This window comes from Bombus huntii, chromosome 2 (genome assembly GCF_024542735.1).
Source record: "Bombus huntii isolate Logan2020A chromosome 2, iyBomHunt1.1, whole genome shotgun sequence".
Lineage (NCBI taxonomy): Eukaryota > Metazoa > Arthropoda > Insecta > Hymenoptera > Apidae > Bombus > Bombus huntii.
In genome coordinates this window covers 4,521,753-4,536,782 of record NC_066239.1, presented here as the reverse complement: position 1 = coordinate 4,536,782, position 15,030 = coordinate 4,521,753, and the positions used below count along the sequence as shown (strand labels likewise).

The 15,030-nt window shown below is 32.3% G+C and overlaps 3 protein-coding genes across 8 annotated transcripts in view; 2 read left to right on the top strand and 1 right to left on the bottom strand.

The window, feature by feature from the left end:
• The first annotated feature begins 736 nt into the window (after positions 1 to 736).
• On the top strand, positions 737 to 2,005 carry LOC126878041 (RNA-binding protein pno1). Of its 2 annotated transcripts, XM_050640431.1 has the most exons (4): positions 737 to 972; positions 1,089 to 1,178; positions 1,263 to 1,804; positions 1,960 to 2,005. In XM_050640431.1, exons 1-3 carry the CDS (start codon positions 871 to 873, stop codon positions 1,788 to 1,790), a joined length of 720 nt encoding a protein of 239 aa, XP_050496388.1. In that variant the 5' UTR covers positions 737 to 870; the 3' UTR covers positions 1,791 to 1,804; positions 1,960 to 2,005. The 2 variants fall into 2 exon arrangements, with proteins under 2 accessions (XP_050496388.1, XP_050496387.1); XM_050640430.1 differs by lacking the exon at positions 1,960 to 2,005 and having other exon boundaries at positions 1,263 to 1,932.
• LOC126878040 (EARP-interacting protein homolog) lies at positions 1,806 to 3,817 on the bottom strand. The gene is made up of 6 exons (XM_050640429.1): positions 3,594 to 3,817; positions 3,161 to 3,386; positions 2,855 to 3,075; positions 2,611 to 2,792; positions 2,221 to 2,517; positions 1,806 to 2,144 (listed from the first exon to the last, which is right to left on the bottom strand). The coding sequence occupies exons 1-6, from the start codon at positions 3,633 to 3,635 to the stop codon at positions 1,982 to 1,984; spliced, it is 1,131 nt and encodes a 376-aa protein (XP_050496386.1). The 5' UTR covers positions 3,636 to 3,817; the 3' UTR covers positions 1,806 to 1,981.
• A 694-nt stretch (positions 3,818 to 4,511) lies between these two features.
• LOC126878037 (uncharacterized) overlaps positions 4,512 to 15,030 on the top strand; it is a 53,411-nt gene continuing 42,892 nt past the window's right edge. For 2 of the 5 annotated variants that reach the window (XM_050640419.1, XM_050640415.1), the window contains exon 1: positions 4,512 to 4,837. The gene's annotated coding sequence lies outside the window, so the exon portion shown is untranslated. Of the gene's footprint in view, positions 4,838 to 8,010; positions 8,119 to 15,030 lie in introns of all 5 variants that reach the window. The other 3 variants (XM_050640420.1, XM_050640418.1, XM_050640416.1) reach the window with 2 other exon arrangements.

The following is a 15,030-nucleotide window of genomic DNA, read 5'->3' as shown; positions in this document are numbered from 1 at the left end:
TATGTCGTAATTTCTAAATACATTTGTTAATATAATTACACGGGGTCATATCTCTTATATACAAACAATGACGTATTTGTGAGTAAGACTAATTATTATTTTCAAAGGAATACTATAATTAGTGAAATATTATAGAAGTAATAACTAATATTTACAAAAATAAAAGTACTTAAAAGTTAAATTCACTTTCCATCAAGTTTGAAAATTTATTACATATAATTGTTTAAAATTGGTTCTAAGGATAGTTATAATAAGTTTTTCTTTTTCAATAACAAACAAAATCTTCCTTCATATTGCTTTTATCGAATACTATATAATATTTCAATGTTACCTATTTTTTTCATTCTTGTTAATTGATTCTAGAAACCTTTTTGTCATGAGTATCACTATGACCAGCTATGACCTCTTACGTTAATGTACAAGAATTAAATTATAGTATTAATTATTAATTTATATGTATACAATATACAAAAAGGATAATACATAAAAACTCATAAAAATTAAAAAATTGAATAATATCGAAAATACATATAACCGATAATAGTTTTTACAATATAAAAGTTTTCATATTTTTTAAATATGCATTGTGTTCGACGAATATCTCGTTGCGCTTTAAAGAAGAAAGTATTATAAACACATACCTAAAATATCTTTTATGTGCATTTATGTATGTGTATGATTGCAAAGTAAATTGACGTATACATATGCTATATGTATTTATATGCATGATATATATCAGTACATGACCCACGAAACTGTAACTACATATACATGTCAATTGATCACGTGGCATAGGATATATATTCACCTAGTATCCTAGCAAATAATAGTCATATATTTTATATTTTGGTAACTAAGTAATTTTAAAAAATGAGTATAGATAAAGAGGAAATAAAGAATAATTCAGAAACTAATGAATTCACTAAACCGAAAGAGAGAAGAAAGCGACAGGCGAATGAAAGTCGTATGGAAGTAAGTATTAAGGTTAAGTTCTAAAAATATAATTTTTTTATTTATTGCAATATTTAATTATTTTTACTTAGTATTTTTATATTTCTTTTTTTTTTGTATTATATGTTCTTTGTTAGGTCGAACTAATTAATGGTGCAGAAGAAAAAGAGAAGTCGCATATAACTTCAAAAAGGGCTAAAATTATTCAAGATGGTGAACAAAGAAAGGTGAAAAATTTAATTTTACTAATAATTGAACTTTATTAGTTAATTTGTGTGTACTATTATTAAAGCAAAATAAAATATTTTCAGATATCTGTACCTGCTCATAGGTATACCCCTTTAAAAGAAAATTGGATGAAAATATTTACACCCATTGTTGAACATTTACAATTACAAATAAGATTTAATTTGAAAACCCGAAATATAGAATTACGGACAGCTCCAGAAACTCCTGATATTGCTAATTTACAAAAAGGAGCTGATTTTGTAAAAGCATTTATTTATGGTTTTGATGTGGAAGATGCTTTGGCTTTGTTACGTTTAGACGGTTTATTTGTAGAAACATTTGAAATTCAAGATGTAAAGCCTTTGAAAGGTGACCATCTTTCTAGAGCAATTGGGAGATTAGCTGGAAAGGGTGGAAGAACAAAGTTTACAATAGAAAATGTAACAAAGACTAGAATTGTATTAGCAGATAGTAAAATTCATATACTAGGTTCTTTTCAAAACATACAATTAGCAAGAAGAGCTATATGTAATTTAATCTTGGGTAGTCCGCCATCAAAGGTTTATGGACAACTCAGGAATGTAGCAAGTAGAGTTTCAGATCGGTTATAAAATAAATACTACAAGTTAGTATTAAATTAATAATTAATATTTACTGTATTTATATTAAACCTTTACAAAAATTTTGTAAAGGAAATTGTACACTTTATGTAAGATTCTTTAAATAAAATTCAATACAAATTTTATACAGAAATATATGTAAAATTATTTATCTTAATAGATTTACAGAAATTAAAATTCACTTAAAGAAGTATTTGATATTTATATTTCCTGGGGACTTTATTAAGAACTAATCTACCATCATAACTCAATGATGCAAATGTCCAAGGGTCAGCAGATGACCATTCAACTGCATAAACGCTATCTTCATGTTCTTCATATCTACCAACAACCCCATCTTCAAGCCTAGAAATGATATATAATTTGGTTTTATATATTTTGATAATTTTAATTACACCACATTTTAATTATCAATTATTACTTGTTTTTCTTGCAATTGTAATCATTTTGTGTACTATCATCTTCAGGAGTTACTATATGTCCAAAAGGTTCTGAAGATATTGATGCAATACTGCATAATATTACTCTTGAATCACTACTTGAAGTTAAAACTAATTGATCGTGAAAACGGTTGATTCGAACACTCCACACCCAATGTGAATGTTCCATACGGGACAATATAGGTTCTGTGGGTGACCGAATGTCCCAAAATTTCATATATCCATCATCTCCACATGTTGATAAAATATATTGACGATTCACGTTAAAATCTAAATCTCTAAATATAAGAGTAACATTACATTAAAATCTGTATTTAATAAAATTATAAAAATTATGAATAAAAATAAATAATCAAATTTTTATTTAATACCTAATTATTTGAGAATGAGCAGATAAAATCGTCCAGGATGCCTCAGCAGGATTTCTAAAGTCCCAACCACGAACATTATTTTCATTTAGTGTAACAAATTGATTGCAACCATTATGAGGATTCCACTTTCCATTTGTAAAACGTGGTTGACCTTTACTAGCTAAAGTGCCAGAAGTAGTAACCTAAATAAAGTAACAAATAAAAGATACATCTGTTGGTAAATAGCTTGGAAATCTATTTTTACCTGTGGGCCATTCTCAGCTAGATCCCACAATATAAATTTATTATCTACAACTGAAACAGCTTTTGTTGAATCCATAGGATGATAAGCAATGGTTTTAAGGTCTGTACCATATGGCGTAGTATCAATGTCTGCTAAGTTTTTAAGACTTTCAACATTATTTGTATATTCTTTTAGTTCTGGTAGTTTCCAAAGAGCTCCTTTCATCCGACAAGAACCATCATCTAAACAAAACATATTTTTTTAAAGTATAATTAAGATTTATCATTTTAATGTCCAAGAAGGAAAAGTAGTTTTACTCATAATTACCATTTAAAGCATTATAACAAGTAATAAATATATTGGGCTCCATAGGAGAAGCTTGTAAGGACCAAATTTCTCCGACAGGATGATGAAATATTTGAGTCTTTAAGCTGCCTGTTTCTTCATTAAGTTCTACCAAATGAACTTGATTGTTATTAAATTTCAATGATTGTGTTCCAACTAAAAATCTGACGATATCCGTTTCTGCTGTTTGAGCCGACAATGCTCTTGTCTATAAAGCAAAAAGTATTATGAATACCAATAGAAATAATGGTTAGTGCTTTAGATTAAATTATTATAAATCTTTATGAAAATGAATGATAAGATTTATGTTCTGTATATTTTATTTCAAATTATTATTGTCTGTAAAAATGTATGATTAAGAGAAGTATTTGTGAATGTTTGTAACTTAAGATTTTCCATATTCTGAATTGCATACTTGGAATTCAAGGCCATATATTACAGGGTTATCATTTTCCATTTTTTAATTAAGTTTATATTTTACAGAAAATAAAAAAAATATGTTTTATTAACAAAGCTGTAACATAAACATATAATCTGTCAACAAAACTTGCAGCAACGACGCTAGAGATATGCGATATGCAACAAATCTATAGATGCGCTTATTTAAAAGCGAAGGTTGTGAAGTAAGTAATAAGTGATAACTAAAAGCTGCTAGAAGACACTAGACTAGAAATAAATGTTATTAAATTTCGTTATTAAACATGCAACATTATGAGAGTAAAAAATTTTCGATGATTCTACATACTCAATACTAACAAAAAAACAATTAAAAAATGTTCAAAATTATTTACCAATTTAACTACTATTCGATTATTTCGATGTATGTATATGACGATTCAATTTTGTAAATGTATCATGTATACGATGAAATATAATCGTGTGAAGAAATGTTCTAGATTGAAAGATTGATACTATTTAGATAGAATACGATAAAATATAATGTTTTTCACATTTAAGAGAATTTTTTTTAATTAAACATTAGATTTTTATATTAAAATGGTGCATTTAGGATTGAATATGTATATAACGCAAACTTCGTGATAGAACCTAGGTGAGTATTATATATGAAAGAATCTTGTACGTAGATTTTTATAAAGAATTCTGTTTATTTATAATAGAAAATTGAAATGTAGTATATGTAATGTAATAATGTAATAAATGAAGATATAAAACAAAAGCATGCAAGAAGTAAAATTGAACAAACGCGCCAAAAGGTTGGAACGTGTTGGCCATGATATACAGAGGCGCCACAAAATCATGACACAAAACTAGCAAACTCCGAGGATATCTATATGTTTCCGTTACCGCTGTCGTATCCCCACCACTCAGCAGCTCCTGCGTTGCTTTGCGTCGGCCGACGGGTAACCAGCCGTGGGGTCACCAGATAAATTATGTCAAACGGAGTAGTGTTACGAACGTGAACGATTATCGGGATTCGCTGTGCTCGCATACGAAAGTCGCAAAGTGCGCGCTCATATACGATTCAAGTGTGGTGCCGATGTAATTCCAGACTGGTTTGTCTCATAGACTTTTGTTAAATAAGTGATTAATTTTGAATGATCGTGCACAAACGTGTGCATTTGTATTGTCTCTTCGTATAAATGCACGTATCTGCTTTTATTTCTTTGAAAAAATCATGCTGACCCGGCAACATCAACTGTAAGTAATCGTTTGTCGCATTATTTCTACTTTCTTTCAATTGACACTCTCATAGTTCAACACGCACTTTATTATGATAAAACAGCGAGATGTGTGTATTTTTTTTCTTCTGGCAAAACTACTCGTATCACGTTACCAGATTTAGGTGAAAGTAAAATTGAAAAATAAAGATATTGTTTTTGGCAGTGTTTGCTGTTGATTCTCCGAAAAGTCAGATTTAATAGTTCCAGCGTTTTCATGGCTTTTTTATTCACGCGATTCGAAGTTTGCTAGTTTTAAGATTACGGTTTTTGTTATCGTTTCTTTTCTTCAAGTGAATGATTTTGGTCTAATTGAAACTTGAAACGATGAAAAGAATACTGTGGTGTAATATGGGTATATATGTAATATTGCAAAGTTTACTTTCATGGAAATTATTTCGTACTTTTGGAGCAAAAATAATTAAGCAAGTACAATGTAAAATTGGTAAATATATATATTTATTTTGTACTTTACAAAGATTTTCTGACAGAAAATTGATATTTATGCGTATTGTCGAATTACACAAAACTTGTTGCATTAATAATAGTTGCTGTAATGTTTGATACATATACTTCTGTTCTATACAAAAATATGTGATATTATACATACAATGAAAGGAATAATCATTAAAACTTTCAGAGTTTCATTTCTGTAAACAACACTCTGTAATTTTATTACGTATTTGTTATGATTTCTGTATTTATTACCGTATTTGTTTAAAGTATTATACTATTTATATCGTTCTTAGAGGTCTATTTTTAGAATATAAATATGCGTTTCCGCGAATGATATGAACATCGAAAAAATTTCTGAAACTTTTCTATTAGTTTTAGAATTTTGTCTTTATGTCTTTTGTGTCAAAAGAGGAAATAAAAATTGCAGAATATCGTTAACACAGAAAGTAAAACAAGAATATAAGAAATCTTAGGTAGAATCGTTCAAAAAAGTTGTACTTTTTGCTCAGTAATTGCTTAACAGTAGAAGAAAGAGTTGGTCAGTGTTGTGAATGTTTAAATATATTATTAAATAAGTTAAATACATTGTTACAGTGTTTTGTGAGTTAATCTTACAACAGTTATTATAGTAGGTAAATTCTACAGTGAATATGGTAAACTGTAGACTGTGACATAAGTGATTATATATTAGCATTGCAAACTTTTATGATACTATAATAATACATAACACTGCATTGCTACAGTATTATATTATAGTGATATATAGCCTAATGTATAGTACATACTATATTTACACATTGCAGTTACTACGCTTCATTATACACATAGTAAAACACAGTAGAAATCATAGAAAACTACAAAAAGATGAAAAGGGTATACTATACTACAGTATAGATAGTTTTTTAATGATCATGTAAGACTCAATTTACTATGCAATCATATCTTACTTCGGTATAGTAAGCTATAACAATCCTTTGAATGACTATACCAGGTTACTACTATATTTACTACGTACTATATTTACATATTGCAGTTACAGTACTCCATTATGTACATAATAAACCATGGTCATTTGAACGATAAAATTGTACTAGAAGATTATTATTACGTACTATATTTACATATCACAGCTGCTATATTTCACTATATGTCTAGTAAAACACAATTACGACGGAAAAATTTAAAGATATACTACTATGAAAAAGCATTATACATACGTATAATGTTTCCCGTTATAACATCTGATCTACTATGATACTATATCTTACATCGATACAGTATAAATCATAATTTGAATGATAAAATCATATCAGAAGATTACTGTACAATTCTCACCCGCTACATTCTCCGATCTTATTACGACTAGCATCCAACGATTAAACGTACTCAAATCTTCGAACAGCTGGTTCATCGTCTCCATATTTATTCTAGTGAGGCGATCGAAAATTTTCATTGAAAGAATGCTTGATCGTGATCGAGCAAACGATCGTTAAACTCGCACGTCCATCGAGGAACTTCTTGCATCTTTAAAGTCGACTGTCCGATTGCCGGCGCGTATTCTTCGGTCGCTTGAAAAGCAAGAGAGAGGAAGACGAAGAGGAGGAGGAGAAAGAAGAAGAAAAAGAAGAGGAGCAACGGCATCGTCGCGCGTTACGTCGTTCGACCGTTCAGTGCGTGAAAACGAACTGCTATCCGGCTTGCCGGCAGCCACCGTCGGTTTTCTCTCGTTCGAGAGCGTCCGCAGACCGTTTGGACTCGGTCTCTCGGGTTAATTGATCGGTTGGGATGTTTTCGTCCTCTTGGTCGACCTCGTTGCCGCCGCGTCGGTCAGCTCGATGCCGACATGGCAGTCCGCTTCCACGTGAGATCGATCACTCGAGACTCGAGACGCACTGGCGGCAACCGCCATGCACACTGTGTATTGTGTATATACCATCGCGTAAGTGTTTGACCGTATATCAGTTGTTCAACAGATGACATCCTGTAGCCTGGGCGCGAACAAACGCTTCGTTTCTTCTCCCCTTGAAAAAGACGGTCGCTCGTTCCTCCTCTTTTTTGCGCTCCTCTCTTCTCTCAGATCGAAAATGATTCGCGGTCGCATCTCGACAACTGCGACTGTGTACCAGTTTCCGGAACTGCCACCGTGACGTCGTTTTCGTGGTACATTTCAAGGGCAACCACGAAGGCGCTTGGGAGCCTTGAAAATGTCGTTCGAACACGATTCTAGACTTTGAGCCAGCCGAAAGATGCTTTCTGGCGTATTTTGACTACGAGGATTTAGAGGAGTTATCGAGTACATACTTGAGCGAATGTCGTACGATATATGAATATATGAGCTGTTTATTTGCCAGATCGATTAACTTCACGAAACAAAGTGTAGCGAAAATTGATGAAATTATGTAAGGCAAACATCAATCAAGTGCTTTGGCATTAAAATTTCAAAAAATTCAGGATATGGGGTTAACCACTTTGAAAGGCTCGTATAAAAGTTGATATTATTTGATTTGTGTATGTTTCAACTTTACTGCGTTCTTTGGATCATTCTTGATTCAGTCATGTTTTACTTTTGTTGAGAAATTTCTCATGTTCGAAGGAAAAACGAAAGGATCATTGTTGATATGTATGTATAACTTCGCGTTTCAATTTGATGTCAAAGTTTTTTTCTAAATATTATGTTCTTCTGCCTGTTGAAATTAGGGCTAGGCGAGAACATGAAATTCAGGAACCTTAACCACTTAACCTACAACTACGGACATAGCCCATAGTACGATGATCGGGCCAAACGTAAATATTACGGGTTTTGAGGTAGGTATTCTTGTTTTTTAGTAGAATATATCTAGGTATTAATTAGAATAGGTTTCTTGTATATTGCTACTTCATAGGGAAATGAATTTTGTGAATTTTATTTCTTGCAAACGGTTCTTTACTTTGCTCTTTGAATACCATTCTTGTGAATGGAATTTTGAAACTTGGGGCAAAGTTATGTCGTTTGAACAAAGTTCTGATACGTGAGATTTTCATCGAAACTAGATAGAGAACATATCTTCGTGTAGAAGGAAACGATGCAGGATTGCTAAATATATATCATGTGAATTCAAGACTGTATAATTATACAAAATTATTTGTTTCTATTATTTATTATCAAAGAAAATCGATTTAAAGCTGAAACAAATCGTAATTCTTGTAATAAAACCTAAAAGTTAAACGATTGTCAATTGCAATTTACATAAAAAAACTAGTATTACAACTCTTTTCTTAAAAAGAAAGATCTTTTTTGTTTCAATCGTCAATCGAACCATAATCAATTTAAAAGACTGATTTTAAGACGAAAAACTTTCTGCAATCAACCAAATTCACACACAGAGGAAACTAACGTAGAAGAAACTAACCCTTATTGCTGAATAACCAAATTCGTGAGCGCTGACGAACAACGCATCGAAGCGTTATTTTTTCTCGCGTTTTAACGGAGAAGCGGGTATATAACAACGACGAACCGTACACCTCAAGTTTCGTTTTAATCAATACTGTCGCATGGTCGCGTGCAGAAAATTCTTTCGCTTATCGCGGCCCGTACGAGTCGGTAGAACGCCGAAGTGCAGTTAACGCAGCAAAAAGTGCATTTACTTTCCAACTAAGCACACAACCCACCTATCACCTCTTTCTCTTTCTCTTCTTTTCTTTCTTCTTTCCTTTTCCGCCTAGAGCCTGGATGATAGTCACGAACTTGTTAGATAAAAAATTATTTCTTTTCTGCCGGGTTAGACCGTGTTATCTCCCTTCTCTCGTGTCGTTTATCTTCCGCATGGCGCGATATCACAATGATATAACGCAGCTCTGTAGTAGCATTCGACTGATGTTTCTATTCTTTCTTCCTTCTGTTTCTCTTTTGAAATTTTTTGTCTTTCATTTTTTTTCCTATTTAACTTTGGTTCGATGAGTAACGTATTTATGAACAACTTATTTATTCATTCGCGATTAAGCCGGTTAAAACGTGACTGATAGGCTGAACGGAAGCGATATATTTCGCCCGATAATGGGAGGAATGCGGGCGTTTTATGGGTATTCAGATATGTAAGATAAGGGTAGGTTTGATGAACTGTGCGGAAAGTATAATGAATCTGGAGCGTGATAAGTTGTCAGGTAGAGCAGGATAGATTTTTGATAAAAGGTTTTTTATAACGTATACGATTGTCGTCGCGTGAAATTAGACAATACATAGATATGTTTACCGATGAATGATACGTCTGTAGATATAATGTACGGTAGGGGAATGATACTGTTGATAATAACGAAACAAGGGCTGGGTACTTTTGTTGTTTGTACGTATTACACAAAAGTGAAAATGAAACATTTTATCGGCAATGAAAAGTCGGACAGTCTGATAATTATGTGGCTATTGAAATATGTTTGTATTTTGAATGACTATAGTGGTGGTAAAAGATGTTATTTAATTTCACTACAATAAATATATCGGATAAAATTACTTGATATCGAAAAACAGAGTTGATTGAAAGTGTTTGTTAATAATGCTTAGAACATTTAGAAGGATAAATTTTTAATTTTACAAAACATGAATATACATAAAATAATATATCAGAATGATTGAAAACAAATGACACGCGTACATGTTCTAAAAGGTGATATTTCAGGCATCTCTAGAAAAAAGTTTAGTTGGGATACATTAATTTTTATTAGTTTTATACGCTCTTAAATATGGAAGGAAACAAAGTGCATTAGATAACTTTCTTTTACCGGAAAGGCGAAAATGCTATACAAGCAACAAACGAGGTATGCGCTGTTTATGGTGACGGTGCTATAGCTGAAAGATCTGTGCGGAAGTGATTTGCTAAGTTTAAAGCTAGTGATTTCAACCTTGAAGATCAAGAACGCCCGGGTAGGGCCGCCACCACTGATGAAGATCAGATCAAAACACGGATCGAGAATAACCCACGTGTTACGACACGTGAATTAGCAGAATTGTTCAAAATATCAAAATCTACCATTCACGAGCATTTAGCGAAGCTTGGCTATATAAAACGTTTTGATGTATGTGTTCCACAAGATTTAGCGCAAAAAAATCCGATGGATCGCATTTCTATTTGCGACTCTATAAACGCAACGAGGAGACACTATGTGCAAGCATGGAAGCTTGTAGTGACGGGGGATGAAAAATGGATTATTTATAATAATGTTGAGCGGAAAAGAAATTGGGGAAAGCAGAATGAATCACCTTTAGCCGCCCTAAAAGCCGGTTTTCATCCGAAGAAAGTCATGCTCTGGTGGAATTAGAAAGGAATCCTGTATTGTGAGCTTCTACCAAACAACCAGGCGATAAATTCGGAAAAGTATTGCTCACAATTAGACGAATTAAAGACAGTAATTGAACAGAAAAGGTCCAGAACTGGCGAATTGGAAGGGCGTCGTGTTTTATCAGGACAATACGCGGCTTCATATTCTTTGACCATTTGACAAAGGTTGTTGGAGCTTGCTTGGGATGGATCTAATCTCACCGTATTCATTAGACATTGCACCCTCAGATTTTCACCTATTTAGGTCGTTACAAAATTCCCTTATGGAAAAAGCTTTAACTCTTTGGTCGACGTAAAAAATCATATTGAAAAGTTTTTCGTCGAGAAACCTGAGAGGTTCTGGAAGGATGAAATATTCAAAACGCATGAAAGATGGAGAACGATCGTGCGGAAAAAAATAATTCAATAAATGTATATTCATGTTTAAATGTGCCACGTTTGAATTTTCCTTAAAAATCGGAACGAACTTTCAGGACAACCGTATAATTCTTGCATTCTCTGCCTGAGTTTGTTGTTTATAACTGATATTGATATAGTATTTAACAATTCTGCAATTACAGCTGAAAATACCTAAAATTCTGTGGATAAAAGCGTTAAAAATTATTGTCAAAAATCCATACATGCGTATTCAAAAGGCTAACACGATCGTCCATGTTTTATCATCCACGATGCTAAATCAACAATAATAAACGGTCATCAATTACAAGAAATCAAAGTCGAAAATACACGAAACAAACGTCGACAAATATAAATGTTCAAAAATGATGTCAAAAGTTAATATCGACGTAGAATCTATATAAGTTTATATTTTTATAAAAAATATAGAAAAGCAGGAAAATTGAAATTTCGTTTATATCGACGATGAGAAGCTCTTTCGCGTTCAAACTATAAAGCCAGTAGCAGAGGAACATTTTTTAACCCTGTATATTTATATACACGTTCTCGTCGCTCGAAGCTGGAAGACAAGGCCCTGACATTTTCCGTGCTTGTTTCCCTGTCCAGCCTTTTATAATCTACGCGAGCGTTTCGAAAACAGAGGAGATACGGTCAGGTAGGCTAGTGCGAGTCGAGGCAGTATTTTAACAGCGTGAAGTGTTTGGAAAACCAAAACGAGATTTCACTTTCCTTCCTACTATGAGATGTTGACACGACTATTTCATGGCGTTTTCCATATTAAACTTAGAGTTCAATGTTTTATACTTTTCTTAGAAAGAGTACGGTTTTCATATTAAAAATTAACAACGGCACAGCAGAAATTTAATTATACTAAGGTAGCTGAATTTGTAGAATTTTAGTATCACTGTGTAAATGTAGTGAAAGGAAAAGAAGGCTTACGTATACGTGATAAGAAGATGAAACAGTTCGTATTCGATAAAAGAAACACAAACTGTAGAATGTAATCCTCCTGTTAAGTTTATATGCTTATCGTATGATTAGTTGAAAATCACATTAACGTAAATCAGTTTATTGTTAGTACTTATAAAATAGTATTCTGTACTTTATGGAAAATTCACAATTTTTTGTTCAATACACAAAGGAATGACACTTTCAAGAGGTTGTACACGTGTGTATAACAAATTAGTATTTTCAAAATCTTGATTTGCACCGTGTATGGTATTTTTTATAACACAAAATACGTAAATTGTATCATTTTTTGAGAACTGGCATCGTTTATTTAACTTTTTATTATGACTCTACAAAGAAATTGCACTATTCTTTTATTACTAAGCGCATAATATAAGACACTGTAAGTATAACACGGACGCAGATAAAATTTCCTTATCATATCGGTTATCTGCAATGAAAATAATACGAGAGAGTGTTAAAGAAAGGATTAACAAATTTCTGGAATTGTAGATCCCTTCCACACCAGTTCTCTAACATTATTTGAAGTCTTGGGTGTCGTTCCTTTTTCCTATTTCTAGGTTGTCCAGACCACCTTGAAGTTCATTGCATTCAAATAAGTGTTCTCGCCTTGCGTTTCTTTCCTGCAATATGTAATGCAATTTACAACAGTTCCTTCTTGTCGTGTAAGAGCTATTATTTTTCTTACTTTTAAACAATTTATAAACTCGATATTACTCTTCAGAACTATCACACCTACTTACAGTAGGCTTATAATAAGCTGTTATGATATAATAAAAATTATTTAAGCCAATATGCAATAACAAAATTGCAGCTTGTAATTGTCAGTCTGTATAAATTATTTTATCACTACTCAAATTCAAATACTATTATTATAAATTTACAAACGTTAGAAATAGGAATATCTTCAAAGATGTACAAAATATTAGTTTCAAAATACCAATTTCAATTTCTTCTTGCAACTATGACCAACAATTTGGAAATTTGAAGTGTTGCGGAGAATCCTTGCGCCACCTTTCTTCTTACAAGATTAGAAATTTCTCAAAAAATAGTAGTAAAAAGTAGTAATAAACTGAAAGATAGTACGATAGTCATCTGTTTATAATTACTAACTCATCTTTGAACTATTTATTTTACTTAAATTCAAATAATATTATTATTAATCGACCATAGGTGTCTAGACACTTACGAATGCTGGTATACAAGCCCAACATCTTCAAATGCATAAAATATTAGTTTTAAAATACCGATTTCAGTTTCTTCTTGCGACTATGACCAACAATTTGCAAACACGTAGCATCACGAACAATTGTTGCATCTCTCTATTTCTTGTGCTGATCCTCGGAGCTCGTTGCATTCAACTACATTTGGAACTCACGTTTCCTACGTTGTGCCAGCACGGTGATACCGGTCTTATCGTCTTTTGTTCCTCACGGTACATGACGTGAATTCAATGTCAAAAGCGAGATGGAAATAACAGGCCGGCAGAGCGGCCTGAGAAAGTGGCGAGTATCGATCCACAGTTTAGCACGGGTCTGTGTATTTACATGCAAAACCGAAACAAAATGTGCATCCTTAGGCTATGAGCGTACTAGGGACGGTTTGTCATTTACAGAAAGGACATCCGTTTATGTGGATGTGCGTGCAATTGACGACACGACTGCAGGACATTTTCGTTATTAGAAGAAGAAGAAATGGAGTTTTTGATTGATGCGAACGAGAGTGAGAAAACTGTCGCGCGGTAGTGTTGCTAGTACGCCTAAAGCTCGATATCGCCATATCTTTCCGTGTTCGTTGAACGTAGGCGCATCGACATGTATGTATGATGCAAATTTGTGAAAGCGAAATCGCGAAGCACAAAAAATTGAAAGTTGCTTTTCCAGCGGAGGAAAGGAAAAGTTTCAATGGCAAAAAAGCAAACGTGTTATACTAGGCGATTCAGACAATTTGATAGTTGCTTCCTTTTTTAATTACTGTCGTTCTTGAATTATTTAAGAAAATCTATTGTAATAACTAATGTATTGAAATATATTGAATATGAAAATTTGCTTTGTAATATTGTCAGAGGTACGGGAAGAATTTTATTTTCAAATTTTATGTTAGCTTTTTGTTATGACAGAATCGTTTACGATTTTTTTAAAGATTCGTCCTGGAAAGATTTTTATGATATTTTAATGAATATATATTTGTGTCACAGAAGCTGGTTGCTAAAATTACACTATCATTTTCTTTTTGTCGATGTTTCAACCGCCCTTTGATCATTTGAAAAAATCTAAATGTACCTAATAGATATTTTACTTTAGTAAAAAACTTTATTTCTTAATATTGTTAGAGCGGCACGATGGATTTTATTTTCAAATACATATATCATTTTTTTTGTAACACAGGGTCGTGCATTTACAGACATTTTTTTAAGAAAAGTTGTAAACGTATTTAATTAGATAAAATGATGTTCATTATCGTCTTCGAAGCATTGTAACTTCATTCGAAAGTAATGTATCTGTTCTAATAGTTGCTCGGTCTCATTTTGTATTATTTTATCTGTTGGTACAAGAAGTTTTCTGATAGAGGAAGTGTAAATTTCTTCTATGATCAACTGATAACCATTAACCTACTGATCTGAGAAATTTATGTGACCCATAGATAATGCATTTACACACGATGCTTTTGAGATCTATCCAAATGAGATAATCAATAGCTTTACAATTAAAGGAAATGGGTTTATACTAAAATTGCTTGCTAATAACCCAGTAATAATTGGATGAAACTAATTCATTGGTTGAAAATACTTTGTGTTTATGATTTTTATACGAAAAACAATCTTTGTACTGTATGCGTTTTTATTATTGTGGATGTTTATGCATTTATGAAAAATTTTATGGTGTAAAAATATACAGAATGTACAAAATAATCAAAGTAAAGTATTCCTTTCGTCATGCTCATCGAAATATAAATTTTTATAAATAAGCGTGATCTAATTATTATATTTGGAATGATTCGGTTCAGAGATTCAGTTCGTTAAAAGATTAAACGATATTTTCTT